This window comes from Salarias fasciatus, chromosome 18 (genome assembly GCF_902148845.1).
Source record: "Salarias fasciatus chromosome 18, fSalaFa1.1, whole genome shotgun sequence".
NCBI classification, from domain to species: Eukaryota; Metazoa; Chordata; class Actinopteri; order Blenniiformes; family Blenniidae; genus Salarias; species Salarias fasciatus.
This window is the reverse complement of record NC_043762.1, coordinates 16,210,460-16,236,375: the sequence shown is the minus strand read 5'-3', so window position 1 is coordinate 16,236,375 and position 25,916 is coordinate 16,210,460. Positions and strand designations below refer to the sequence as shown.

At 43.3% G+C, this 25,916-nt stretch overlaps 2 protein-coding genes across 3 annotated transcripts; one reads left to right on the top strand and one right to left on the bottom strand.

The window, feature by feature from the left end:
• The first annotated feature begins 1,821 nt into the window (after window positions 1-1,821).
• LOC115405394 (integrin alpha-6-like) lies at window positions 1,822-14,535 on the top strand. Of its 2 annotated transcripts, XM_030114960.1 has the most exons (26): window positions 1,822-2,070; window positions 6,259-6,386; window positions 6,494-6,573; window positions 6,700-6,961; window positions 7,104-7,235; window positions 7,326-7,539; window positions 7,629-7,822; window positions 7,911-8,008; window positions 8,624-8,751; window positions 8,840-8,929; window positions 9,070-9,131; window positions 9,232-9,401; window positions 9,495-9,635; window positions 9,754-9,869; window positions 9,970-10,126; window positions 10,320-10,403; window positions 10,571-10,650; window positions 10,992-11,069; window positions 11,159-11,261; window positions 11,370-11,540; window positions 11,680-11,781; window positions 11,888-11,998; window positions 12,506-12,604; window positions 12,741-12,866; window positions 13,047-13,124; window positions 13,682-13,822. In XM_030114960.1, exons 1-25 carry the CDS (start codon window positions 1,895-1,897, stop codon window positions 13,113-13,115), a joined length of 3,171 nt encoding a protein of 1,056 aa, XP_029970820.1. In that variant the 5' UTR covers window positions 1,822-1,894; the 3' UTR covers window positions 13,116-13,124; window positions 13,682-13,822. The 2 variants fall into 2 exon arrangements, with proteins under 2 accessions (XP_029970820.1, XP_029970819.1); XM_030114959.1 differs by lacking the exon at window positions 13,047-13,124 and having other exon boundaries at window positions 13,682-14,535.
• Window positions 14,536-14,593: 58 nt separating this feature from the next.
• On the bottom strand, window positions 14,594-24,043 carry LOC115405393 (neurabin-1-like). Its single transcript, XM_030114957.1, has 18 exons — window positions 22,104-24,043; window positions 21,343-21,475; window positions 20,716-20,836; window positions 20,475-20,579; window positions 19,831-19,924; window positions 19,572-19,736; window positions 19,343-19,396; window positions 18,866-18,966; window positions 18,560-18,688; window positions 18,341-18,437; window positions 18,193-18,256; window positions 16,649-16,779; window positions 16,334-16,560; window positions 16,161-16,226; window positions 15,831-16,038; window positions 15,577-15,675; window positions 15,273-15,461; window positions 14,594-15,125 (listed from the first exon to the last, which is right to left on the bottom strand). The coding sequence occupies exons 1-18, from the start codon at window positions 23,928-23,930 to the stop codon at window positions 14,904-14,906; spliced, it is 4,032 nt and encodes a 1,343-aa protein (XP_029970817.1). The 5' UTR covers window positions 23,931-24,043; the 3' UTR covers window positions 14,594-14,903.
• Between the last annotated feature and the right edge of the window lie 1,873 nt (window positions 24,044-25,916).

Below are 25,916 nucleotides of genomic sequence, written 5' to 3'. Positions count from 1 at the left end.
TGTTCTTTACTAAATGCTGAGGATTTGTGAAACTTTAATGTCTTGAACTCCAGACTCAGTGTGAAGAGACTGTCGCTGGGTTGGCCTTTCAGTGTGTTTACGTGTAGACAAGACGAGTGACATTTTCCTCCCTCAGGGAGAAAAGAAGAGATCCATCTGTTGGATGACTGTGATGTGTAAAGTTAGACAATTGAGACACAATTAAATGAATGATAGCAGAAAAAACAGCTGTGAAACAGAAACCACTGAGGTTGGAGGAAAACCGATTACAGGAACTGTCATGTTTATAGTAACAGTGGTCCTGATGTGGACACATTCAGAGACACATGTTGGACATGGAGATTAACTCTGGAAAAATATTCACAAGTCAAGGGCAAAGCTAACCTGCCACACCTTGACCTACTTCAAACACAGCCGTTCTTATCAGCGATAAGCCTAATTCCTGTTTCTGACCCTCTGCAGATTCATAAATCACTGATGACTGCTCAGCTGGTAGCTGCTCTCCCTTCAAAAACACCAGACGAACTGGACAGGGGAAAAAACACACAGATGCAAAAATACAGTTAACAGGCAGAGAGGGGAGTGATTCTGGTTCTCCACTCAAAGATACAGTACTACTACCCAGAAACATGTGACAACGCGAAATTTAAATAAAGGTTTTAATTTTAAAAGCACCTTGTTTTCCCATCTGATCATTAAAGATCATGTGGTTTTCAGTTGCAAAGAGTTCTCACATCAGCTGATCTGCACTAGATTCTTCCAGAGCCTGATGAAGACTTAAGTAGATAACGGACCTGTAAAGGAACCACATTCTTCCCTTGCCCTTTTCCCTTTCTGCTCTCCCCTCTTCCACCATTATTTGTGCCTTTTATAGTTCTGTATGTGGGCAGTTTCTTTCTCCCTCTCCCCTTCTGTCTGCCCTCTTTCTCTGTGAGCAGACAAAGCCGGCGTTGTCCGCTGAAATGCTGTGCTGCGAGGACAAGCTTTGGGTCAGCGTCTCATGGAATGCCTTGAAAATCTTCTGGTGACGGAGCCTGTTAGCGTGGCCCTCGGTGCTTCGCCCAGTCTCACACTTCTTTGGCTTCTTGACTCATCTCATGAGTCATTACAGGAGACACATGTGCATAAATTGCATAAATGCAATAAGTTTCAGAGACAATTAGAAGGGATTGTCCCTTAAAATGTTTAAGTAACATCCAGCTTTATGGATGTCTGGGTGTGGCTGTGGAGGAAGCAGCCATTGCAATTATACACCAGTTGCTGTATTTCTAGTCTTCCCTCCTGTTGTTTGCGGTTGCATGTCAGTTTTCTAATTTCAGTTATTCCAACTGAGGAAACTGATCTAAGAAATAGCATTTTTTGAAAATATATTGTAAAAGCACGTTTTCCCCTTTCTTTTTTGTTAAGTTTATAAAGAAATGATGTCAATAAACACAATTTACTGCAAAGTTATAGTAGTAGCACACTGCTTTCTTGGTTGTTCCTCCAGTATTTTCACCTCCATGAAAAGGAGGTGTTTTATTTAATCATTTTACCAATTGAGTTTAGGAGTACTTTATATTACCTATGAAGGGTTTTGATGCCAGAACCCTCTCAAGCAGAGTTTCTGCACCACTGACCCAAACGGATTACACAGCACTGACCTGCTGTGCGCTCCCTACAGATTAAAACAAGGCATTAATGGTTTCCTACTGAAATATGAGTTCCGTGAGCCGGGTTGCAGCGAGGTGTGGCGGGACCGAGCGAGCCAGGAGAGGCCGGTGGGAGGGGCCGCTGCCAGAGGTTGATCCACATCCAACCCTCCACTAAAAAGTCCCACTCACAGTAGCACCCAGCACCTCCTGCTGCCGGGAGTTTCTTCCTCCGCCCGTTCGCCGGAGCTTTTGCCTTTCCCATGGAGCGAAGGGTCACCTGCGGACTGTGGCTGGCCGCCCTCCTGTCGGGATGCGCGCGGCTGTCGGCCTTCAACCTGGACACCGAGAATGTGTTGAAGAAGACCGGAGACCCGGGCAGCCTGTTCGGCTTCTCTCTCGCCCTGCACCAGCAGCTCCAGCCGGAGGATAAACGCATGTAAGAGTTCGCTTTCGAAAGGGGAAGGGAAGTATCGTTTGGAAGGTGATTTTAGGTCTATTCTGAGCTGTAAGTGCTGGAAAAGGGGAGAAAAATAACACTTTAGGAGCGTCAGTCATCATTAAACTGTTAAATAATCATGTGAGCTCAGGTATGGCGCAGGTAGTTTCCACCTGTTTATTAAAAGTCTCCTCTCAACCGTAGGCCTTTCTGTTAATCTTTCTCCACAGGTAACTTATTATTTGCGCGCTTTTACGCGCGCGTCTCACGCTGCAGCTCTGGATTTCTATGCTTTCACTCGAAACGTGTTAGTGTAGCTGAGACTGAGAGCCCCTCTGGCTTTTAGAACCAAAACACCTCCCTGAATCACTGCTGGCATGTTTATGGGCATTGTTTCAGAGGGATTTGTCTTTCTGCGTAAAGGCCAGCTGCCATCCAGTGGTCACTGATTTGAATAGACTGATTAGAGCTTCATCAGAGCAGATGTCAGGTCAGATTCTTTCAACCATTGACCTTTTTCCAAGTTTGTTTTAGGTAGAGTGACATATTTACTTGTTTATCACAGTTTGTAACTAAGTGTCTTCAATATTTTGTGTGGCAATAATCAGAGACCAGAAAATGTCTTGAAAAGGGTGTGATTTGTTATTACTAACTGTTTCAGTTTATTTCACAGTTTGCATATACAACTTTTGCTCAATATTAAGACACTACAGATAGTACAAGTGATCCAAGAACTTCCATGAGCACGGATCGGATGATTGTTGGCACACCTTCACTCATCTTTACTGTTGAAAGATTACATTTTTATTTATGATCAGATAAAACAAACAGAAATGCAGAGGGGGAAAAAAAGCTCATAAAAAACATTTAGTAGACTGATAGAGGATATTTATTTGCCATCTATGCTCCTGAGATTGGATATCTGTAAAGGGCTTCCAGAATCTGGCTCTTTTAACAAACAGTGATCAATTTTCAGGATTTAGTATCTTGTACAAATTTATTTGTGCACCTGAGGGTCACACAAGACCTTGACCTTATATGACTCTTTATAATTGAATTATTGAGGCTAAATGTTCAATGTGGTTGTTATATTGACACATTTTAGCTGCTGCTCCCCACTGACAGTTTGTCCCAGTTCTGGGCTGTGTCTAAATGGAAGGCACGTGGTGGTCAGCATGAGACCAATGCTAACACAGTCCCTCTGCTTCAGGTTAAGTCCAATTAAATACAAGGAAAACTGAAAAACAAGTGACACCAGTATTTCCATTAATACACCTTAAAGACTTGAGACTCTTCTCGCTGTTGTGGACTGGAGCTTCCTAATCACTTGTCACAATACAGTGATTCTCATTCAAAGCTGGGTAGTTTGTCAAACAAGTCCTTTGTGATAATGTCAGCTGATCTTGAACCACTGGGAGTGTGCTACTTTGTAATTAAAGTTTGGATGTGTACGTGCATGTCGGGACAGTCAGCCTTGTTTGTTTTTCTAGTGACGGTGCTGTTATAGAGGTGGAATGTGCTCTGGCTGCGGACACTGTGTGTGTGCGTGTGTGTGTTTTAATGGTGCTGATGCGTGCTGCGGCTGAGTACTGAGACATTGCCTTGTTGTCAGTCATTTGGAAGAGTGTCAGAGCTCAGTGAGCTGCCTGATCCTTTCCTAACCCGGGGCTAACAAGAGGAGATAGGCAGATGAGTTTCTCCTTCGCTGTGATTTGATTATCCTGTAAGAGTTTACTAATGTCTATTGCAACAACTTGAGCGCTGAATTAAATGTCAGCGTGTGCTTACTTGTGCCCCCCCCCCCCCCCCCCCCCCCCCCCAGTGTGTTCATGTCCTCTCGGCTGTGTGTGCACTCTGAGTCACAGTCCTGTGCCAGCTATGCATGCCAGCTTTTGTTCAGTCTCCACAGTCTCTTGTGCCCTGCAGGGATGAGTTTTACATGTACCTGCAGGAGAGCGCAGGACAAATACGTGCATGTGTGTACATATCTGTGTGTGTGCATGTGTTTAATGGTGTTTGTGTGTGTTTGTAGTTTTCACAAAACCTTAATAATTGCTAGATGGATGTGTTTGTATAATGAAATAGAAAGTAAAAGTGTAAAATGAACTTGAGAAGAGGGCGAAGGAGACCTCATGAGGGGATTTAAAGAGATTTGACTATGTGAGAGAAAATGTGCGGAATAAATCAAATATGTATCTTTTTTCTTTTGTGAAACTGGTGAAATGAATACATGTAGCAAGAAGAGTAAAGGATACAGAGTCAGGCTGAGAGGGCGCGGTGAGCACAACATCTCAGCAGGTTTATTAATAATGTCAGTATCACTCTTAGTCTGAATACCAGGAGGGATAGAGGAGACACGATGAGTGCGGCCTTGTCCGTGAGTGTGTAAGAGGACTGGGAATCTGATATAATCACAACCATGAGAGTGAAATGAGTTCCACCTCACTCCTTTCCTTCTTAGTTATGGTGATCCAACATCAAAGAGAAATGAAGAGGAGATCGAGAGAAGAAGAAAAAAAACGTGACGTCTGAAAGAATCCTGAGAGCACCGTAAATCATTTATACATCTGGGCACCAAATACAAGCTTGACTCAACTGGTCAGAATCAGGAGGCTCGAATGAAGAGGGATAACATGTCACGAACCTCTGGATCTGTAACTCCTTTGAAAGCTGACGCCTCTATTTGATGGAGTGCCATTTTCTGTGTCTCAGGAACAGACTATGACCTGTAATATGCACAATTATTATCACCTAATGACTGACATATCAAATCACTGCTTCATTTCTTGCCATAAAGCACAAATAAATCATGTAGTCGTCTAGATAAATTGTGCCACTTGCAATAAAGATAGCTGCATTTACCCCAGGTGAATGAAGCACACTTTTACATTGTGACTTTATTCATTCATATAACGTTGGGACTCAGTACTCTAAACTTTAATCAACAAACCTGACCGGAGTCACGCCTCACTAGAGTTTTGTCCTACATTTTCTCCTGACTTGCTCAGTCTGACAGAATAATACCACTGGAGATGTGTCCCACCTGGGATCCACTGTGGGTCATAAATCCTTGAAAGGACGACTCATTCAAATCAGGCTCATTTTTGATGGTGTGTAAAGAAAAAAAAAACAAAGATACGATTTTGTGCAGTTGCAAGGTGCAGGTGGAGGTGTCTCCATGCTGTGTAGTGTCAAATGTCAAGTGTAAATTACGAATCTTGTAATTAAAAACAAGATTGGATTGTTTGTTTTTATTGTGAAGAGACATCTTATCCCATTATAGAGAGCAATATTTTCTGATTTCTTTTCAGACATGCACGTAAGCACGCCTGCAGAAGTCAAAATGATTTATTCTACCTCAGAAATACAGTTTTACATTTTCACAAATATGCAGTGGTGACTAGTGAGGTTTACACTGCTGATCGCATTATGCCTCAGCTCCTTACTGTGCCATACATCTCAGCATGTTTCCTTCCAGATGGTGTGCACATCTAAGACTGCTTTGTATTCCAGCTAAAAATGGCTTCGCTTCATCTCCTCTGCTGAAGACAGAGCGCCATACAACTTTAACTCAAAAGGTCATCAAGCAGCCAAAGAGTCTGCCTGTCAGTGGAATCTCCTGCGAGATCACTGTAAACGTGCACAAAGCCTCATTGCAGTGCAGGACGTCACTGACTGGTTTGATTTACTCTCCGGGGAACCCTGGGAACCGTGTCCCCATCATCAGGGCTCGGGTGGAGCATTTATCCTGGGCTTACAACGGCTGTGCGTGTGCGTGTGTGTGTGTGTGTGTGTGTGTGTGCGTGTGTGTGTGTGTGTGTGTGTGTGTGTGTGTGTGTGTGTGTGTGTGGAAAGAGAGATAGGCAGCCTGGTTCAGTGGTTCAATCATCCACAGCAACCGACTGAAAGACGTCTTTGACTCAGTTGGGATGTGGTGACATGGAACATCAGTATGGTGGCAAGTGTGCATGTATGATTGTGTGTGTGTGTGTGTGTGTGTGTGTGTGTGTGAGAGAGAGAGACTGGAATGTGTGATAATATAAGTTGCAACTGGATGAAATGCCTCAGTGTTTCTCATGCAAGTTCCTGGACATTTAAGTGACGAGAATAATATGTTATGAAGGAGATTTTTTTTTATTTTGTTTTATATTTTGTTGAGCTGCATTCTTGTGTGTGCGTCTGCTGCAGGTTACTGGTTGGAGCTCCAAGAGCAAAATCCCTGAGTGGGCAACAATCTAAAGTGACAGGAGGACTCTACAGCTGTGATATGTCCACTCCCTCTGGTCCCTGTTCCAGAATTGACTTTGATAACGACGGTAAAATGTTTTCTCTCATCTCTGGATTCCTTCAGTGCCAGCGTATGTCCTGTTTGTCGAATGTTTGTTATATTTGAGTCTCTTTTTTTCTCTGTTGCTCCATGTAGAGGATTTGAGTAAAGAAAGCAAAGAAAACCAGTGGATGGGAGTGACAGTGAACAGTCAGGGACCAGGCGGCAAGATTGTGGTAAGTACTAAGCAGCCAAAACTGTTTTACCATACCAGACCAGGATGTGACTCCCGGACAGATTCACTGTGACATTTCCGCTTTTTGGCATTTTGCTGAACCCGCCCGTGTGTCTCTACCTTCAAGACCTGCGCCCACCGCTACCAGCGTCGCAACAACGTCAACACACCCCTCGAGTCCCGCGACATCATCGGCCGCTGCTACACGCTGAGTCAGGACTTAACGATCAACTACGGATTTGATGGAGACGGAGGTGACTGGCACTTCTGTGACAACCGTCCCAGAGGCCATGAGATGTTCGGTTCGTGCCAGCAGGGCCTCTCGGCAACATTTGATAAAGACTACCACTACGTCATCTTTGGCGCTCCTGGAGCTTACAACTGGAAAGGTAACAGCATCGATTAGCCTTTGACATTCTTTTCATCACCATTTAATATTCGGATAAGATGATTGTTTTGTTGAGTTTGAATCAATTTAAGTATAGGCTAGACTTATCTAATCTGGCATCATCCTGTCTTCCTCTCTTTCAGGCGTGGTGCGTCTGGAACAGAAGAATGACTCATTCATAGAAATGGGAATTTACGATGATGGTCCATTTGAGGCGGGAGATGAACGTGAAAAAAAGCCTGAGCTGGTCCCTGCTGCTCCCAACAGCTATATGGGTACAACATAAAATCTTCTCCACGACCATCGTCGTATCCACAAAACTCTATCAAACACTCATCAGTCTTTCTTGTGTAACTTTCTCTCAGGATTTTCTCTGGACTCAGGAAAAGATCTGACCACGAAGGGCCAGCTGACGGTGGTGGCCGGCGCTCCGAGAGCTAACCACAGCGGATCGGTGGTGCTGCTGAAGACAGGCGGCGACACGAGCAACATCATGGTGGCAGAGTACACCCTGGACGGAGAGGGACTGGCCTCATCGTTTGGCTACGATCTGGCCGTGCTGGACCTGAACAAGGACGGGTGAGTGAAGCCAAGAACACACGCGGTGCTCTAGCCGTTGCAGTGGCGATCTGCGACTGTGTACGTCACGCTGTGCTTTTGTCCGTCAGCTGGCAGGACATCGTCGTGGGAGCGCCTCAGTACTTTGAGAAAGACGGCACGATCGGAGGAGCTGTGTATGTCTACCTCAACAAAGGCGGAAAGTGGAACAAAGTCACGCCCACCAGAATCAACGGACCCCAGGACTCCATGTTTGGCCTGTCCGTGGAAAACCTGGGAGACATCAATCAGGACGGTTATCACGGTATGCAGAAGTGTGATTACTTCCTGCTGGTCACTCGTTGTGTCTCCTTGTGAACAAAATATCATCTTATCGCTGTTGCTCGTGGCAGATTTTGCTGTGGGCGCTCCATATGACGACGACGGCGCAGGGACGGTTTTCATCTACCATGGATCAGACACAGGAGTCTCGTCTAAAAAGGCTGCGCAGGTAATGAAGCTTAATGACCGGGCTGTACAACCAACATCACTTAGCTTGATGCCATCAAGTTATTGCGAAGTTGCTTAAGTTAACACTACTGCTGTGTTATTATCTCATATGATATTAATTATTTTTACTGATGATAATGTAACCAAGATCTATTTCACATTTGGAAATATGACGAAACAGACTTGGACAGGCTTGTTCCAGGCGCAGTATACGCATGCCAAGTTATTGCCAGTATTCAGAAGAGCATAAACATTTTAGCAAATGAATCTCTTTTATGTTTGGAAAAGTATTCGTAAATCCTGATGCTTTAACAGCTCAAGTTGAATTCTGAAAATTATTATAAGATAATAAACCATGTAGATGTCTCATAGTACATTACTTTACACATTACAATAAAACACTTTAAAAATTACAGAAATTATTTACAGTGAGGTGACTTTCTAAGGACAAACAGCTGGAAAAATATGTGTAAATGTGTTTATCTTTTCACTGTTCAAAATACATAAAACTTTTTTTCAATCATAAAAAAATGTAAGAAATGTTCCCAGCTTACTCTTCTAGATCATTTTTGTGCTGTAAATTGTTGTCATCAAAGGATGTGTTTGTCTTCAACAGGAGATTTCTGGTCGGCCCTTGAACGTGAAACTGTTTGGTTACTCGCTCGCAGGCAACATGGACCTGGATAAAAACTCTTACCCGGACCTGGCGATCGGATCGCTCTCTGACGCGGTCTTTGTCTTTAAGTGAGTGTGCTGTTGTTCACGACAGTGTGTGGTGACACAAATGATTCAGCACGATTTGGGGTTTTCACACTGAGCTCCGTCCTTCCAGGTCACGCCCAGTTATTAACATCAAGAAGGAAATCAAGTTCATACCACCAGAAATCGACCTTACCAAGAAGAATTGTGGCAACACCTTCTGGTATGTGTCCTGATGATCAGTAGCACGTCCGATATGTTGTTAAATCCATTTTTTTTTTTTTTTTTGACAATAATCAATCTAATGTGCAAAAAATAACAAACAACCTTTCTTACTGTGTGTAAACTCTGCTGTGCCTGCAGTTTAGAGGTCCAGGCATGCTTCACCTACAGTGCCAACCCCGACAACTATGCACCCAGACTGAGTGAGCCGAAACTCTTTTTTTTTTTTTTTCTTCAGTTTAATCAGCAAAACAAATTGCTTGAAGTTGCCTGGTACTAAAGCGCTTCTTGTGTCCCATCCAGCGGTGGCGTATTCCCTCGAAGCAGACGCCGACCAAGTAAAGAAAGGACTCAGTCCCAGAGCCACCTTCACTGGCGTCTCTGGATCTGATCCCAGCCATAAAGCCAAGGGGACTCTCGTCATTGACGGCAAAGGAAAAAAAAAGTGTATCAACCCAAAGCTTGCCATACAGGTAAAAATAAATAAATAATAATAAAAAATCCACTCACTTGTGATCAAAGTGCATTTTGGGTTTGGGGTCAGGTCTGACGTTGTAATCCTGCAGGAAAATATTCGGGACAAACTCCGTGGCATCCCCATCGACGTGTCTGTGGAAATCCAGGACTCGAAGCGTAAACGCAGGCAGAGTTCAGGCTCGCCGGGGCCGGTCCTGGATGCCAACGAGCCTTCGCTGACGCGATCAGAGGTGCGTGTGCACGATTATCAATGTGCACCCTATGGGAAGAGGGGGTTTTTTTTAATTGTGGAAGCATTTTTTGCGGTTGTCTATGTAATTTTCAGCGTGTGGAAACATTATTTTGCAGGTGGATTTCCTGAAGGAAGGGTGCGGCACTGACAACGTTTGCCAAAGCAACTTGCAGATCACATATCGCTACGGCCACAGGACACCGGATGAAAAATCATTCACTCCTTTGGACCTGTAAGAATATGTGATATAAAAACTGGTTAAGTGTAACCACAGGGTCTTTATGGGAAAAAGTTGTCATCCTACACTTCACACAGTTCCTGTCTGTTTACAGCGAGAACGGAGTGCCGGTGATCTCACTCAGCGACCAAAAAGACGTCGCCCTGGAGGTCAAAGTGACCAATCTGAATGGAGATGATGCGCATGAGGCTTCGGTGATCGCTTCCTTTCCTCGTTCTCTGACTTACTCTACTTACCGCAGCGCACCTGGAGTGAGTTTCTTTTTCTGTGATACGGAAACCACACACGTTTTGTGTATTTATTACCTTTAAGTGATTGTGCAGTGTCTCGCATTCATTTCCTGCAGACTGACCTCCATATAATCTAAACATAAAACATTCTTCAAGATAAAACTATATTATTCATGTGGGGATTTCTTTTTTGTGGGGCTTTCTTGGTTTGCAGGGGTTGCCAGTAACCTGCATTGCCAATAGAAATGGATCCATGGCTGACTGTGAACTCGGAAATCCCTTCAAGCGTGATGCAGAGGTGAGAGAAAGGAAAATCTGACTGATTTGTGGAACTGTGTGTGTGTATAGAGAAGATTTATGGCTGCGTTGAAGGACGACCTGGAAGTGGTTGTTGTAACTGTTGAGGAGAGAGACCCCTGGTCAGAAGAATGAAATATCAAACTGTACATGTTTTTGTATTTATAGGCAACTTTCTACATTATTTTGGGTACATCCGGCATCTCCCCCAGCACTTCTGAACTGGAGATTGATCTTCAGCTTGAAACGTAAGGATCTATGATTCTCACAATCAACTAACCCACTTATGATAGTTTCATGCAAAAATACAAAGGAAATCTCAGAAATATACCCCAAACATGTATATGTATGGCATTTACATCCATATAAATCCAGTCTTGAAGTGTTGGTATTTATTGGAAATCAAATGTTATCGTAATACAACAACAACATTATGGTATATCGTGTGTTTGAGTGATATCGTGCAGCGATAGTGTGATAGTGCATTTGTGAAAAACATACAAACTGAGTGCAGCAAAATGCTGGAAATGGCAGATATTGTTTTGGGATATTCACCTGTACTATTTTAATAATATCTTTGTCTCAACAGAACAAGCAACCAGCAGAAAATACCTCCGATTAAAGCGAAGGCAAAGGTGGCCATCATGTTGCAGCTCTCTGTATCAGGGTAAGAAACACAGATATGCGCTACATATGCAAAATACACACAAGTAGGCTCTGCTGCCTGCTGCTAACTGTGCACGTCTGTCTCTCCAGGAAAGCACAGCCTTCACAGGTCTACTTCACCGGAGACGTCAAAGGCGAGACGGCCATGAAAACCGAAGCTGACATCGGCAGCGCCCTCATACACCAGTTCAGAGTGAGTGCACGGAAAACACAGCATCTTTCAATTATTTACAGTTCTCAAGACCTTTGTGAGGCATCACGTACAGCAGGTGGGATGATTGAGATGTTAATATTTGAACAGATAATCAACCTTGCAAAGCGCTTGGCCGACTTCGGCACTCCCACCCTCAACATTGACTGGCCAAAGGAGACGGAGGATGGAAAATGGCTCCTCTACCTGATGAAGATCAGCTCCACGGGCATCGAGCAGATGGAATGTACTCCTAAAGCGGAGGTCAACCCCCTCAACAAGGTCACAATCTTTTCAAATACCAGAGTATGTGATAGAAAAGGAAAGATTAACCTGCTTTTGATTCATAAATTGGATGTTTCTTGCAATGTAAGGTTCAGAATTTTTACTGACGTTTGAACATATTCTTCTTTACCTTTAGGAACCGGTTAACAGCAGATCGAGAAGAGCAGCAAAAAACAGCCAGAAAGAAGAGGGAGGCACTATTTCTCGTTTAATGGAGGGCAGGAACTCAAAGACTCTGGTAACACCACCAACTCAAGTTCTATTCTGTTGTTTCTGGCTTAATTTTTACTCATATTTTCAACCAGAAAGCAGGAGATGAGTGACTGTGCTTCACTTGTTGACAGGCCTGTGGCAGTGGGGCAAAGTGTGTGAGAATAAAATGCCCCCTGCGGGGCATGGACAGTACTGCAGTCATCACTCTGAAATCTCGCCTGTGGAACAGCACCTTCATAGAGGTAACAAAACTTTTTCACTCAGCTGTTGTGAATGGATTTTATTTGTGTGGAAACATCTGTATTGGCAGTTTGAGTTGGCATGGATGCTGTTTGTAGGTGTGTTAACTTAATATCTAAAATTCTAACAAAAATCTTTGTTATTAAAGTCTTATTTTTTATTTCATACTTCTAACTTTTGTTGGTGAGCCCAACTTTGAATGTGTACAAAAAAAAATATTAATATTCATTTAAGTCCAAGGTATAATAAATGATCAAAAATCAATTCAAAACATTTGTTTTGAATATGAAATCCTCTTCAATGTGACAGATTTGTGACAGGACTGTCCAGGCTTTACTCTGTCTTTAGCTCCAGTCGAGATAAACTTATCTATTTCTGGATTTTCTGTTGACGGCGATCTGCTTTACTTTGACTCTACCAGTCGATCGAACGATCGATATATTGCGGAAACAAAATGTACTTCTTGTTTAATCCCGTACGTTCAATTTTCTTCTTTGTCCTTCAAACAGGATTTTTCCAAGATACATCACACAGAGGTGATCGTGAACGCTTCTATACACTTTGACAAGGCAGCAAAGAACATCGTGCTGCGTAACGATGAATCGCAGGTAAACAAACAGAAAAAAAACAACAATTATTTAACAAGAGTCAAGAAGAAACTTGGGTGACCTTTGGATGTGTAAAATATTAAAACATATGTGACACTTTGATGAACGGGTGTTGATGTTCTGTCCATGTGTTCAGGTGACGCTGACAGTGTTTCCAGAGAGGCGCGAGGCTCAGTATGGAGGCGTGCCGTGGTGGATCATCGTGCTGTCCGTCCTGCTCGGCCTGCTGCTGTTGGGCCTGTTGGCTTTCCTTCTGTGGAAGGTAGGACCGAAAGACTCTGATCATCCAGCACGTCTAATAAAAAGCAGAAATACTGTACATTTTCAATGACGCTCTTCATCTTGAATAAACAGCCTTCGAAGCTGTACTTGCAGAAGAGCAGTAGGTTTACAGTGTTTCTAGTGTTTTCTACACATCTTCTATTAATTTGCCTCTCCTCAGTGTGGACTCTTTGGGAAAAAGAAAAATGCCGACCCGTCAGAAAAAGAGAAACTGGCACGAAATGCATAAAAAAAGAGGGTAAAATTACATTGTCTGCCATGACTGAGTGAAACTCTTCCCCTTGCTCCGTTTTGCTACAAAAGCTCTGCTTTCTGGTATTAAGCGGGCACTGGGCGTTCCTCACACTGCGAAATGAATGCTTTTCAAAAAGCTGACTGATTATTTCTGCAGAGACCTAATGCTTGTAAGATTTTCACACACGAATGTGTGCATATCACTGGTTTACCTGCATGGCCAGGGGAGGTGACGGCTCATAACGTACGACTGTGTTCCCTGAAGCTCTGCAGAGGACCGTCGGGGCTGTTCTGTGTCTTTCTGATTTTGACTTTTCTTCTAACTCGGGTTTATTTTGTTGCTTTTGCATCTGAAGCCTCCCTTTTCTCTTCATTTTAAAATGGGACATTCAACCAATTGTTCCCCGTATAAAGAACTACAGAAAGGCTTATCTGCGCAGCTGACAAAACAAAACTGATGACAGCTACCTCATCAAGCCTGCTTTGCTTTTTCCTGAAAGCCTCCAAACAGCCTTTCTTCTCACAAAATATCAAATTCACCTCTCCTTTCCGTCCCTGCAGTGTGGCTTTTTTAAGCGTGCCAGATATGAAGAAAAGGTTCCCAGTTACAGCGCGGTTCGGATCAGACGGGAGGAGAGAGCGACAAACCCCGGAAACGGTAACTGGGAAAACGTAGAAAAGAAGCCCTGGATGACAACCTGGCACGACAACGAACACTACTCTTAACATCCCATCAGATCTAAGTCCACAGGAATTCACCGTCACACACTGACAAACTTCAGTTTCACTAACGTTTGCTGCCCCGCCTTTTGCACAGTGAGAACTGTAAATATAAAAAAATATTTGATTATTGAATTTTTTTTTAGGGCGATTACTGGATCAACATTTTGCATGAGGGGCTTTTTGTTTTCTTGCTTGAACCAAGTCTGTATGAATCACTGGGAGGACAGTGGCAGGGTGTGGAGACAGTCATACACGGCTTCTGTCAGAACTTTTCGGTTTGTTTTGTACATTCAGCGTTGCTTCGGGGAGGTATGGAAAAGAATTCCTCTATGTTTTGTACATTTTTTTTTTTTTAAATGTTTTGCTGAATTGTTTGTATTTATTCTTGCGAGGAGGACGTTGTTACGTGCTCTACAGGCCAAAGACTCGAGCAATGCATCAACAGGTGATGTTTTAACTACAGTGTGCAAATGTTCACCCATTCCCAAGAGCCTTTTTTAATCATTTCAATGGTGTATCTGCTTGAAAAGTTGATGCATTTTCCCCCACATTCAAGTTGTCTGACTGTACAGATACTGTAACTTATGCTCAGTTGTTCAGCATTGGGGTTGTAAATACGCCAACAAGCCACTTCATCAAGAAAAGAGTGCAAAAGAACAAAGTGTTTCTTAAATACATTTTTTAAAAACTTGTCCTGTGTGTCATTTGTGTCATTAAGAGAAAGAAAAGCAAAAAGTATGTTTAAAGCAATATTTATTAAGACATAAAAAAGCACTTACAGTACACACCCAAGGGTCTAAATCAGCTCATTTTGAATAAAATCATTTACAGTATAATTTATGGTTTAAAAAAAAAAAAGTGGGAGTTTTTCCACGTACCTTATAACTGAAATACACAAAAGAATTGCTGTGAGTTTGATTTTTGGTGCAGGAGTCGACCTTTGATGATATGGACAGTGGAGAATGAGCGTCAAGTCATTTCTATCAGCATCATGACAGGAAAGTCTCTCGGTGTGCAAACACTTCCTCCGCTGGTTCATCTCCCCACTTCTGCCCGTCCTTTATAAGAGCGACTCGGTTCTCACAGTTTTTCCGCCACAGCTGACGTCTTTCATGGACTTCTCTTCGCCCAACACCCTCGCCTTCTCCAGAGCTGCGTTTGCTTTCTCCTTTTCCTCTTGTAGCCGCTTTTCCTCCTTCCTCTGCTCCTTCTCCTCCCTCTTCATCTCCTTCAGCCGCTTCTTCATGGCGGAGCGATCGCGTTGACTCCACACACCCAGAGCCTGTCAACAGAGGAGGGCGGCTGTGAAGATGTTCTCATTTATGACAATTAGGAGGAAAGGAAAGGAAAGGGATCAGCCGTCAACAACTTGAAACCCAGCCTGGACGTCTTCAGTATTACCCATCCCATTTCATTCATCTCTGCTCACCTTGAGTTTATCGCTGTCCAAGCTGAGCAGCTGTGTCCCATCAACTCCTCTGGCAGCGAACTGGGACGTGTATTGATCCATGTTCATCGCAATCAGCCACAGACAGACCTGTTGGTTGGTCCACTCCAAAATGGGGCGAGTTTGCCATTGATTGTTGTTGTTGTTGGGAACTGGGTCGTCGTCCAGAGTCTGACAGAGCAAGACACCGGAGGGAAGAGGAGTCAAGAAGCCAGAGCAAGCTGTGACTAAAGAGTAGGCGTGAGAAAATTATGAAAAGAGGAAGGAAAAGGAAGGATAGACTCACCTCAGTGGAGGAAAAGGTAAACGTGTGAGAGTGCCCTGAGAGAGAGTGATCAGAGACATGACCCACCATGCTGCAGCTTTCTGCTGGAGAACCAATACCCTGCAAGCGACAGAAACAATCCTGCAAAACTGCTGCAGGCTCACCCGTGCATGTGTTCTCAAACCCCAAAATGATTCTACCAGATCTCAGTGTTTAAGACCAGAGAAAGGAGGGTGACATGCTGAGTTTTTTTTCCTTTAACTTGAGTTTCTCACCTGATCTCTTCTGCCCGAGGTTGTCAGATATGGCAAACTGCTGCTGGACACGGACCGAAGCCTCTCCCTGCTGCACTCTGCTTCCTCCGCCTTTTCCTTTCCTCGCTCTCCGAACCAGGGAAACGGCAGACAAGATGGCATCGAAGTGACTGAACTTGTAGGAGAGATTCCAGCGGGTTCGTCTACCAGGTCGCCGCACGACCCTCCACTGAATGACAAGAAGCTACATGTTCATAAAAATGCTTAAGCAGAGCGAGCTTTAAAGTAACCGTCAAGAAACCCAATGCGACAGAAACCCGGTGAAATGAGTTTGCTTCAGTATCATAGCACCTGCTGCTTATTGACTTTCTATTGTGTTTGTCGCTTCTTCTTTTGATGAGAGACTTGCGAAGGCCACTAAAAAAAAACAAAACAAAAAAGATTAATTGCAGCCATTCCAACATTAGAAAATAAATGACCTGCTGGGGCCTAAAGGTATAACAGAAAAGAAAAACAATCAGCACCTGAAGTGAGGGAACTTTCTTCTGGATCTCTTGGATGCTGAGGATTTGCACGGTGAGGGACTGCCAGTGTCGGGGGTGTGGATGGGAGGGGTGAGGATGGAGCCTGTGGCGGGTTGAGGACTGAGGGTTGAGAAAGAGGAGCAGCTGGAGAGGTCACTTCTGCCATTTTGGGCCATTGTGGGAAGACACAGTGATTGGCTCTCCTGTGATGACTGCACGACTTCTTCCTGCAGCTGAGAAAGAAAAAAAAAAACTGCATCAGAAAAGCCAAATGCAGTGTAAACCATGTTGTGTTCTTCATTTTCTGGACCTTACCTCTTTTCTGAAGCTCTCTCGGAGTTTGTCTCGTGAGGGCGGGTGGCGCTTAGATTTCTGGGCTAACTGGGCTCTGGCTATGTGAGCGCTGGAGTCTAGGCGTCCTGTGTCAGGAACCGGAATAAACCAGTCTGGACCTGAGACACGGGCACAGTCGCTTTAGTGCAGTAAAAAAACAAAACAAACAAACCTGTCGTTGGCTTATATTTGAGTTCTTAGCAATCCAGTTTAGCAATCCAGTTTTTTTTTTTTTTAGCAAAAAAAAAAAAAAAAAAAATCTGAACATATCTGAATATAGCAGGATCAGTTCATATTTTCAAATCTCATTTTATTCTCCTCAGGTTCCTTTGGGAATAAGTCAATGTTTCCATTATGAATATAGATCACAGAGAGCTGCATGACCCCATTCTTCTACAGAGGGTGGAGCTTCAGTCTAAAAACGTGGCTGTGGTTCAGCGGTCGTCTCACGATCGGGTGGTTGTTAGTATGATTCCTGTCTCCCCCTGTCTGCATGTCGAAGTGTCCTTGGGCAAGACACTGAACCCTAAACTGCGGCCAGTGAATGGACTGAGCGCCTTGCATGGCAGCCGCCTCCAGTGGTGTGTGAATGGGTGAATGTGATAATGCTGTTTTAAAGCGCTTTGGGCTCTGTTAATGTAGGGTAAAAAAGCGCTATATATATTTACCAAACCATGAAAACACTGAAGAATCACTTACTCTCAAGGATTTCATGATCTTAACCAGAAGAGGCACCGACGCACATCGAGGTCAAACCAAACTATGTCCCAGTCGCAACCTCATGTCATCATGGCCTCGTCTCAAGCCAAAAGGAAATGTTTAATGTTTGGTTGCATGCCATACTTCCTGATGCTTTTCATGCTACAGGATATTTCAGCCAATAACTGTTTAGCCCTCTAGGCAATGAGAAGCTTGACACTTTTCGCTTTTGATAAGGAATCTCATGTATGTACAAACATATCTATATATATATATCTCTCTCTCTATATATATATATATATAAACTGTTTTCTATGTCTTGTTAAATTACTCTATGTTCAAAGGCCTTGAGTGACTTGAATCCATTTGCAGTTTTGCCCATGAATTGTATGCGTTTATTTCACTTACAGATGTAAAAACTTGTGCTCAGGAAACGACTCAACATTAATAATGAGTCAACCAAATATTTACAGTCCCTCAGCAACATAAAGTCAAACACATATGCAGGTACCTGAGCAGTAACACTCCGCTGTCATCCAGAGCAACGTTTTGCTGGGACCCAGTGACTTATGGACTGGTTTTAATTTTTAGGGAAAATTTACAAAATTGTTTAGAATTTTAATTTGGTAACCAAAGTAAATTATAATCTTAAGTGTTTTAATTTTTAATTGTGCTTTTGGAACACCTTAAATCACCTTTTGACTCAGATGTTTTGGTTTGCTTTGTTCTTCTTTCCCCCAAAACAGTTTTGTTGTGTGTTTGTGTACGAACAGTAAGCAAAGTTTTGTTTTGAGTGTTGAGCTGAACAAGTATTTACAGAATCCTACCTGTGACTGAGGAGTCTACGGCGTGGTTCTTTCCCTCTGTGTCTTTTCTCTCCGGCTGTGCCATCTACGATAAACAGTGAAGAACACTGACCACAAAGAAACGCCAGTTTCCCTGCAATCCATAGACGGATGAAAATTCCTCTCTCACCTGGTTTTGCAGCCTTTGAACAATCCCTCTGTGCTGCTTATCTCTCTCCTCCATTTCTCTCACCATTTCTGCTTCCCTTTTCTCCCAGTCTTCCTCTCTGAAAGCACATGATGTGGAAAGCTTAACTCCAAATGTGTGCAGTAAAGACTCTTTCCCAAAAACACTCCTAGTAATTTATGAGTGATTCTCCACACAAAGAGGGATGAACAGATGAAATACCTGCTCTGGTATTCTCTGACCAGTCTCTTGGCCTTGCTGTATTTAATCTCCAGGCTTTCTGATTGGCTCTGGGCATCCGCCAGTCGCTTGCTCACAACTCTGCAGAGCGTCTGGGCCTCTTGCCAGTACCTGATAAACAAAGTAAGTTTCATTTCTACCTCCTCAGCCAACATGATCACTTTCATTATATTTAATGACACAATCATCTCTTGCAGCCACTGGGGCTCCACACATGTCTCGTCTTCTATAAAATATCGTGCAAAATACACACGAGGGCCACAAACAGAGGAAAGGATTTCACTATACTTGTCAAGTTTTTCTGCTTTCTCGTCTCCATCTTGCACTCTTTGCTCCAATTCAACTCTCTGGCTTTCCCAGCAGGCACGCCGCTCCTCCCATGCTTTAATCTAGGACGGAAAAAAGAAAAAAAGAAGTTCTCCATTTTCTACTATCCAAAGTTTTGACACACTTTAGGATTCATGGATTTCACACAGTTGGGTAAAAGAAAGCCTCTTTCTTCTGAATGGTCTTGACCAACCCCCGTTATGTCACAGCGGTGATTACTTCAAGGCAAAGGAGAACGAGGAGTGTTGGAAGGAGGCCCGTGTCCCAATAGCCACGCCGAGCCATCTCATACGCAGCGAAGTGGGTCAGAGCGTTTCCAAATTTGGACGCAAAGGTAGTGTGTCAAACTGGGCACAATTATTGGTTTGTGTGTCTGAGAGGGAGAGAGAGAGAAAGAGAGAGAGAGAGAGAGATCTCAATCTCAAATGAGTGACCTACCTTTTCTTTTGCAAGCCGGAGCTGAGCTGTTCTGGTCTGTAGCTTAGTCTGAAGCTGTGAAGAAAGCACGGGTGGAAAACTAACATCAGACAGAAATACACTTTGGATTGTTTAACGTTTCGACAGTTCCAATTGTCAGAAAAACAAAATTAATATATGCATTTTTTCAAACTTAGTAAAATCTCACATTGTGTTTGAGTGTCATGCATTCAAAGTGAAAATCAAGTACCTGCTGGTATTTCAGGCAGAGCTGGTGATTGTCCAGACTGGATAGCGCAGACACATCTTCCACTTCATCCTCCTCCTCCTCCTCCTCCTCCTCCTCCTCAACCACAGAGCCCTTCTCTGACATGCTGCTGTCCATTTCCTCATCTCCACTGCTTCCCCTCTCTCTCTTCATTTTTACAGACATGTTTAAAAGAAGAAAAAAAAAAAACAATCATCAGAAACTGTTGAAAACGTTTCATTTGACACTTGAGAAAACACACCTTTGTGGTTTTTGTTTTATCCATCTCCAAGCTTTCATTGATGAGTCGAGCCACCTCGCTTTCTACTCCCTCCTTCTCTCGACCAATCAGAAACCTGCATCAGAACAAAGAAAAAAAAAAACAGTCATAGAATTTAGACTCATTTTATTATTTGTACTGGGCTTTTTTTTTCGATAAACATGTGCATCATTCAGATTTAAAGTCTAGGTGCTCATCTTGTTACCAGAACTAGAGATTAGTTCCTAAATAAACAATTTGGGATTTCAGAGTATTGTTTAAAGTGGAAAAAAAATACTTTCTCCCCTTTCGAAAGATGCTGACAGATCATGAAAAGACTATACTTAGGAAAATACCTGGTACCACTAAAATATATGGGACGCGTTGGCTGATTGATGAAAAGGTGAAGAAACGAGTACAGTCATAAAAACATCTACCAAACGTATCACTTTGCTCCCGTTTCATCTTTAAATAGCATCACTTCTGCGAGCTGCCGCTCTTCACTTAGATGTATTTTAAGGTGATACATCAAATACAGGGCTAAAAATGAAAAGTGATGCAGTTTCTAAATAAAACTGAATTTGAATCTACCGTTACTGAACGGGTGAAAAACAGGACGACCAAGCAAACTGCAAACATGCACTTACTTCACAAGGCCTGTTGTGTTCTTGAGCACTGTGGCTGCAAACAGCTGGGAGACTCCAACTAAACTCACTCCATCCACCTCCACTATCTGGTCGTTCACCTGAATCCTAAAGCAGATCAGACAGACGTTAGAAGTTTAAACTACTGGAGGATTTTGTTCAGTGCAATAAGCATGGCATGTAATGCTTTCTCCTGGTCATTTTGTTTTTTTTAGCTGTTCACTAGACCACTGTGAAAATTCACCTTCCATCTTTCTGCGTTGCTCCTCCTTCAGTAATTGTCTTGACAAAGATCCCCAGTTTCTCCAGACCCTGATCGGCCCCGACACCCATTCCAATGATGCTGATGCCCAGGCCATCATCTCCTGGACAGAGCAGGGAAAACAAAAACAAAACAAAGGGAGACTAGGATAAGACCATTTTATTTCCAAACTTACTTTCAAAGTGTGAAATCTCTCAGTCCCATCAAGGACTAATTTCTTTATGGACATGCTAATGTTTTTCCAAATCAGATATTTTTTCGAGACTTAATTTTTAAATTATGTGATAAATGTCTATATACGGTCTGAGATGGTCATAGCAGTTACATCAGTAGCTTTGTATTAAAACTCATTTAAGATTTGAATTTATCTCCATTAAGCTCGTGATCACTTCTCCTCTGTAATTGTGTATTTCTATGAATACGTTTTGCCTTCACTTATGTTTTTTTACTTTTGGAAAATTGACTTTCTGAAGGAAATTGACTTAAAAATGGTATGTGGTATTTTCACAGTGAGGAGAGAGTGCTAACCACTACATCTTTGTGGCTGTGCAGCTTTAGACGTCCTCTGAAAGGTATATTAAAACCAAAACAGACAAAATGGATACAAACCTTTTTCTATCTCCACGGGGAAAACATTCATCCTGTCCACTCTCTTCTCCAGCTCAAACTCTGCTGATGCAGAAACTGGATCGATATCCTCATTGTGCCTGTCATATTCAGCATTAGAATAAGTGCTGAACACCTGAAAAACAAGAATATACAGCAGAAGTGGTTGGAATGGCTTCTCAGGTTACCACAGACATCTCTCACTTTCAGCTGACAGAAATATCTGTATGTTGTCACGTTGAGCGTATGTGTTCGCCATGAGCAGACTGTGAAGAGAACCATCTGCAGTTATTGACACAACAAGTCACTGTCACTCTCCGACTGTCACACTCATTCACAGATCTCCCTACATAAACAGACTCAAAGTGAACAGAACAGTGCAAGCAGAAAAACCTTTATATACACACTTCTCATGATGAAGTTACTATGACTATTTTTTTTTTTACAAACTGATCCACAATAATAGAAAATATAACTACAGGATTTTTTTTTTTCCCCTGTGAATTTATGTGAAGGCAGCTCAGAGCGGGGTGGTGACAGAGCGAAGCGTGTGTGATCTTGCCTTTCCTCCTCCCCAATTGGATTAGAAACATAGCTTTGGGCTAACACTTCCCTTACATGTATTCAAAACGGCAGCTAGAAGTGACAGCCACGCAAATTTATAACTAAAAGCTTCCATGAACTTGCAGACAAGTACAGACAAAAATGAGAAGCATGCATTAAAAGGTTATTATTTTTCTTATTTCTTTCAAGATTTTGCATACCTTGATCGGGGCAGAGGAGAATTTCACCTTCCTCTCTGCAGCGTCTGATGCTTCCTCTGTCTCTTCATCAGTCAGTTCAGGCAAACCAGGAATTTCCTCATATTTCAGTAAATGCTGGTCGTCTTTTCCCGGGGAGTTTTCGCTGTCCTCTTGTGAAGACGCTGACAACTTTGAATGGGACTGAGATTCCCGACCATAAACTAAAGATTCATTTTCAGTCCCAGAGATGACTCCAGCTTCTGTTTCCTCCTCTCTTCCTGCTGGTGCTTCATCCTTTCCATCTCTACCTTCTTTGCATGCTGTATGTTTGGTCTCCTCAGTGACAGGCTCCTCCTGCAGTTTTGATGTTTCACCATCTCTCTCACTGTTCTCTGGTCTTGGACCACATACCTCTTCTTTATCTTCCCTCTTTTCCTCAACTTCCTGGTGAACATCCTCCTCATGCATGCCAGCTCTATTTTCACTCCCAGCACTTTCCAGCACTCTTGAATCCATCTTTTTTGAACTGATTTCTTCTTGTGTTGATTTCGTCTCCTCAGCCCGTGCAGGAAAATATCTGTTCTGCTCCGCCCTTTCACCCTCCCATTGTTGATTCACCTGCTGATACTTGTCTTTTATAACTTCCCTGTCGCTCTCGGTTACTCTTCTCCACTGCGTGCCCTCTAAAAAATCCTCCTGGTGTTCTCTTGAAGATTTCATCACTCCATCTTCTCCTGCTTTAAGCTCCACGCCGGTTTCCTCCGTGTACAGTCCCAGAGTTTTATCTACAGCATGCATCTCAAAATCAACATCCACCTGGGAGTTCCCACAGTCTTCTGCACTATTGTTCAAACACTTATCCTCATTATATGAAGACAATACCTTTTCCTCTTTCCACTGCTTGTCTTCTTCAGCGCCATCACTTTCTGACGATTCGTTATTGATGTCGACCAGTTCGGCCCTCAATGTCTTCTCGGGGGTCATGCAAGGATCACCAGTTGACCTCATTTCTTCCGTTCCTGACACATTAGTTTGATCGGGTTTGTCAAAACAGCAGGAGGATTCATTGGACGTCTCGCTGAGGCTGTCCAATAAAAGAGATTTAAGGTGACTGGTCAGTGCGGGAGGCTTCACAGGAGAGATATTTACGATATGGTTTATGGGTTTGTCTTCATGCGAGCCGTCTTCCTCCTCATCCGTGTGCAAGTTATTCTCACTTGCATCCTCTTCTTCTCCAGCTTGGTTGACTTCTCCTTTCCACTCTGCCATCCCCCTGTCTGCTCTGCTGATCGTGGGTTTTAAAACCGGTTCTGTCCCACCTCCGACCCCCGTCATCTTGGTCTCAAACAGCTTGCGGGTTACAGAGAATTTCTGAGCCAGGGCAGCTCTGTCAATGTCTGTGATTTCCTCTCCTCTGGCCCGTTTCTTGTGGAGAGATGATTCCAGGGAAGGAGAATTGGTGACAGAGCTCAGAACTGACAACGAGCTGATGGTTGAATGTCTGGAAACAGCGAGAGGTGAGGGCTGGAGCTGAAAGGTGGGAATCTGGGAAGAAACAAAAGCCGTGGAGCCACAGCACAAATCTTGTTTGGAGTGCTGGCTATCCATTTGAAGGAAAATATTATCTCTGATCTTATTCCCTCTGGTGTTGATGATCCTGCCTCTGCTACCTACGGTGCTGATACTGCTGGTGTGAGACATCATCGGATCAGACATGCTGGATGGCAGCTTGTTTGGGTTTACAGGATTGGTCCCTGCATCAAATGAGCACTTGATGGCGTGGAAGTCTGATTTGTAGGTTATCCTGTGAGGGGAGGCACTCCTGCCTTTGCTGTCTGACCGCATCATCTGGGAATGGATCCTTCTTCTGAAGTGGAGAAGTTGGGGAAGAAGTGCTTCAGGTTTAAGGAGAGCACCTGGGTCAATTTAGAGCAGGTAGATATCTGACATGTGCTGGTACAGGTGGTTCAATTAAGGCAATAAATTATTGATGATAGAGCTGGTATTTAGGAGTTTACTGCATTTCTCTTGCCAGAGAAGGTATCAAAGGCAGTTGTTTGGTCTGGAAACTTTGTTGCCATTAGGTAGTCTTAAAATGTTCTTCACCTCTGAATATCCTAGAAGTGAGGATTAAGAAAAAGCCAGTAAAACACAAAGCAGCATTTCAGGTAAAATCACACACTTGAAACATTCCCATAGGCTACAAGTGCGCTTTCAATCTGTCTAGCCAACAGTCTGTCGATAAAAAAGTTATCAATTCAGATTAGAAACTTCAAAACTTCAAAAGCCCAAGACAGACCCCAGACGAGCATTTCGGCAGCTCTCAACTCACTGTGAAGATTGTCATGAAAAGTACCGTCAATGCATTCAGATCGAGACCGACAGAGGTCTGAGCTGCGCAGCTTTTTGACACAGGTATCCACAATTAACCTCTGTGACGATCCTGCAAGTGCGCGTTCAAGAGCGTCGGGAAAAAGCGCAACTCTTTCCTAACTACTGAATATACACATACACTCTGTAAAGCTCTGTGAAGAATATTTTCATATTACGTTTGGACACTGTTTGTGCGATAACCATCCTACAAAAAAGATCTCTTAAGTCAAGCATTTTAATTTTTGCTCAATATTTATCAATTTCACACAACTGAGCCACAACGCTTTGGTTTGTTTTTAACCTCATTGTACACTTCACGCATCGAACAGAGGACATCTGAAACGTCTCTACAGTGATCTCGCAGCAGCAGCAAACTAAAACTACCGCTAAACCTTAAAGGTCAAACAGGAGTTTACGACGACACGTGAAGGCAGCAAATCTCACCGTGGCTGTCTGCGGCGCGCGCGCGGTTTAAAGGTCCTGCCCACACGAGCGGTCAGTCAGCGGCCCCCAAACACCGAACAGTACATCATATCGCCGTTTCCTTCCAATAAGTCAGACAATTTGCTCGCGGAGCCGCGGCGTTTGTTTGCTGTCAGGCGGATCTGACGGCTCCCTCACTGGGATAAATACAGACAGATGGCGACTCATGTCTCTAAATACTGTAAATGGATTATCCCCCTCTAATCCTGTGTAAACTACTCCGGTAACTGTGAAACACTGACGGTGAGCGGGGGACCAGCAAAGGGTCAAATTAACCTACATTTGCAGAGCCAATAGTTACATCTGCATCCTGTAATTCGTTTACATTCAGGAGGGAAATCTTGACAACTTGGACACTATTGCAGCCTGTTACAGTCCAGTGATTCCCTTAGTGTGGGAATTACACACACACACACACACACACACACACACACACACACACACACACACACACACACACACACACACACGTATATATATATATATATATATATATATATATATATATATATATATATATATATATATATATATATATATATATAAGCTACACATTTTATTGTATTGTAAACTTCTAACAGGCATGCAAGACAGTAGATACAGTCACTTACCTTTACCTGTCTCTAGGCGTCATTGCCAGTGTTGGTTTTCTGCTTCAAACATCATTTTCCCTCCAACAGAGCCTCTTCCCAGCTCAGAGGCAAGCTTTGTGCTCATTTGCGTCTCTGTACATGATGCCGGCTAATGCAGTGTGCCAGGTTTCCCACTAGCTACCTGTGTGTGTGAGGCAAATGGTAGCAGTGATGCAGCACCTGCTGATTTATGTGTGCTTGCCTACCTGTGTGTGTGTGTATGTGTGTGTATGTGTGTGTGATGCCAGTGGGTGCAGTTCCTCTGTCTGTCTGTGAGGCTGGCTGGTTTGGCTGATGGACCGGACTCCACTGGACTGGAGTGATCCAAGCAGAGCCTCAGAATGGT

What these genes read in the sequence shown, in the direction of transcription:
- LOC115405393 (XM_030114957.1), bottom strand. Translation starts at nt 23,930, where the DNA reads ATGATGCGGTCAGACAGCAAAGGCAGGAGTGCCTCCCCTCACAGGATA. An exon ending in GCAACGCAGAAAGATGGAAG is followed by an intron (nt 20,580 to 20,715) that starts GTGAATTTTCAC and finishes GATCTGCTTTAG; the next exon opens with GATTCAGGTGAACGACCAGA. An exon ending in AGAAAGTCAATAAGCAGCAG is followed by an intron (nt 16,039 to 16,160) that starts GTGCTATGATAC and finishes CTTGTCATTCAG; the next exon opens with TGGAGGGTCGTGCGGCGACC.
- LOC115405394 (XM_030114959.1), top strand. Translation starts at nt 1,895, where the DNA reads ATGGAGCGAAGGGTCACCTGCGGACTGTGGCTGGCCGCCCTCCTGTCG. An exon ending in ACCCAAAGCTTGCCATACAG is followed by an intron (nt 9,402 to 9,494) that starts GTAAAAATAAAT and finishes GTAATCCTGCAG; the next exon opens with GAAAATATTCGGGACAAACT. An exon ending in CCTTCAAGCGTGATGCAGAG is followed by an intron (nt 10,404 to 10,570) that starts GTGAGAGAAAGG and finishes TTGTATTTATAG; the next exon opens with GCAACTTTCTACATTATTTT.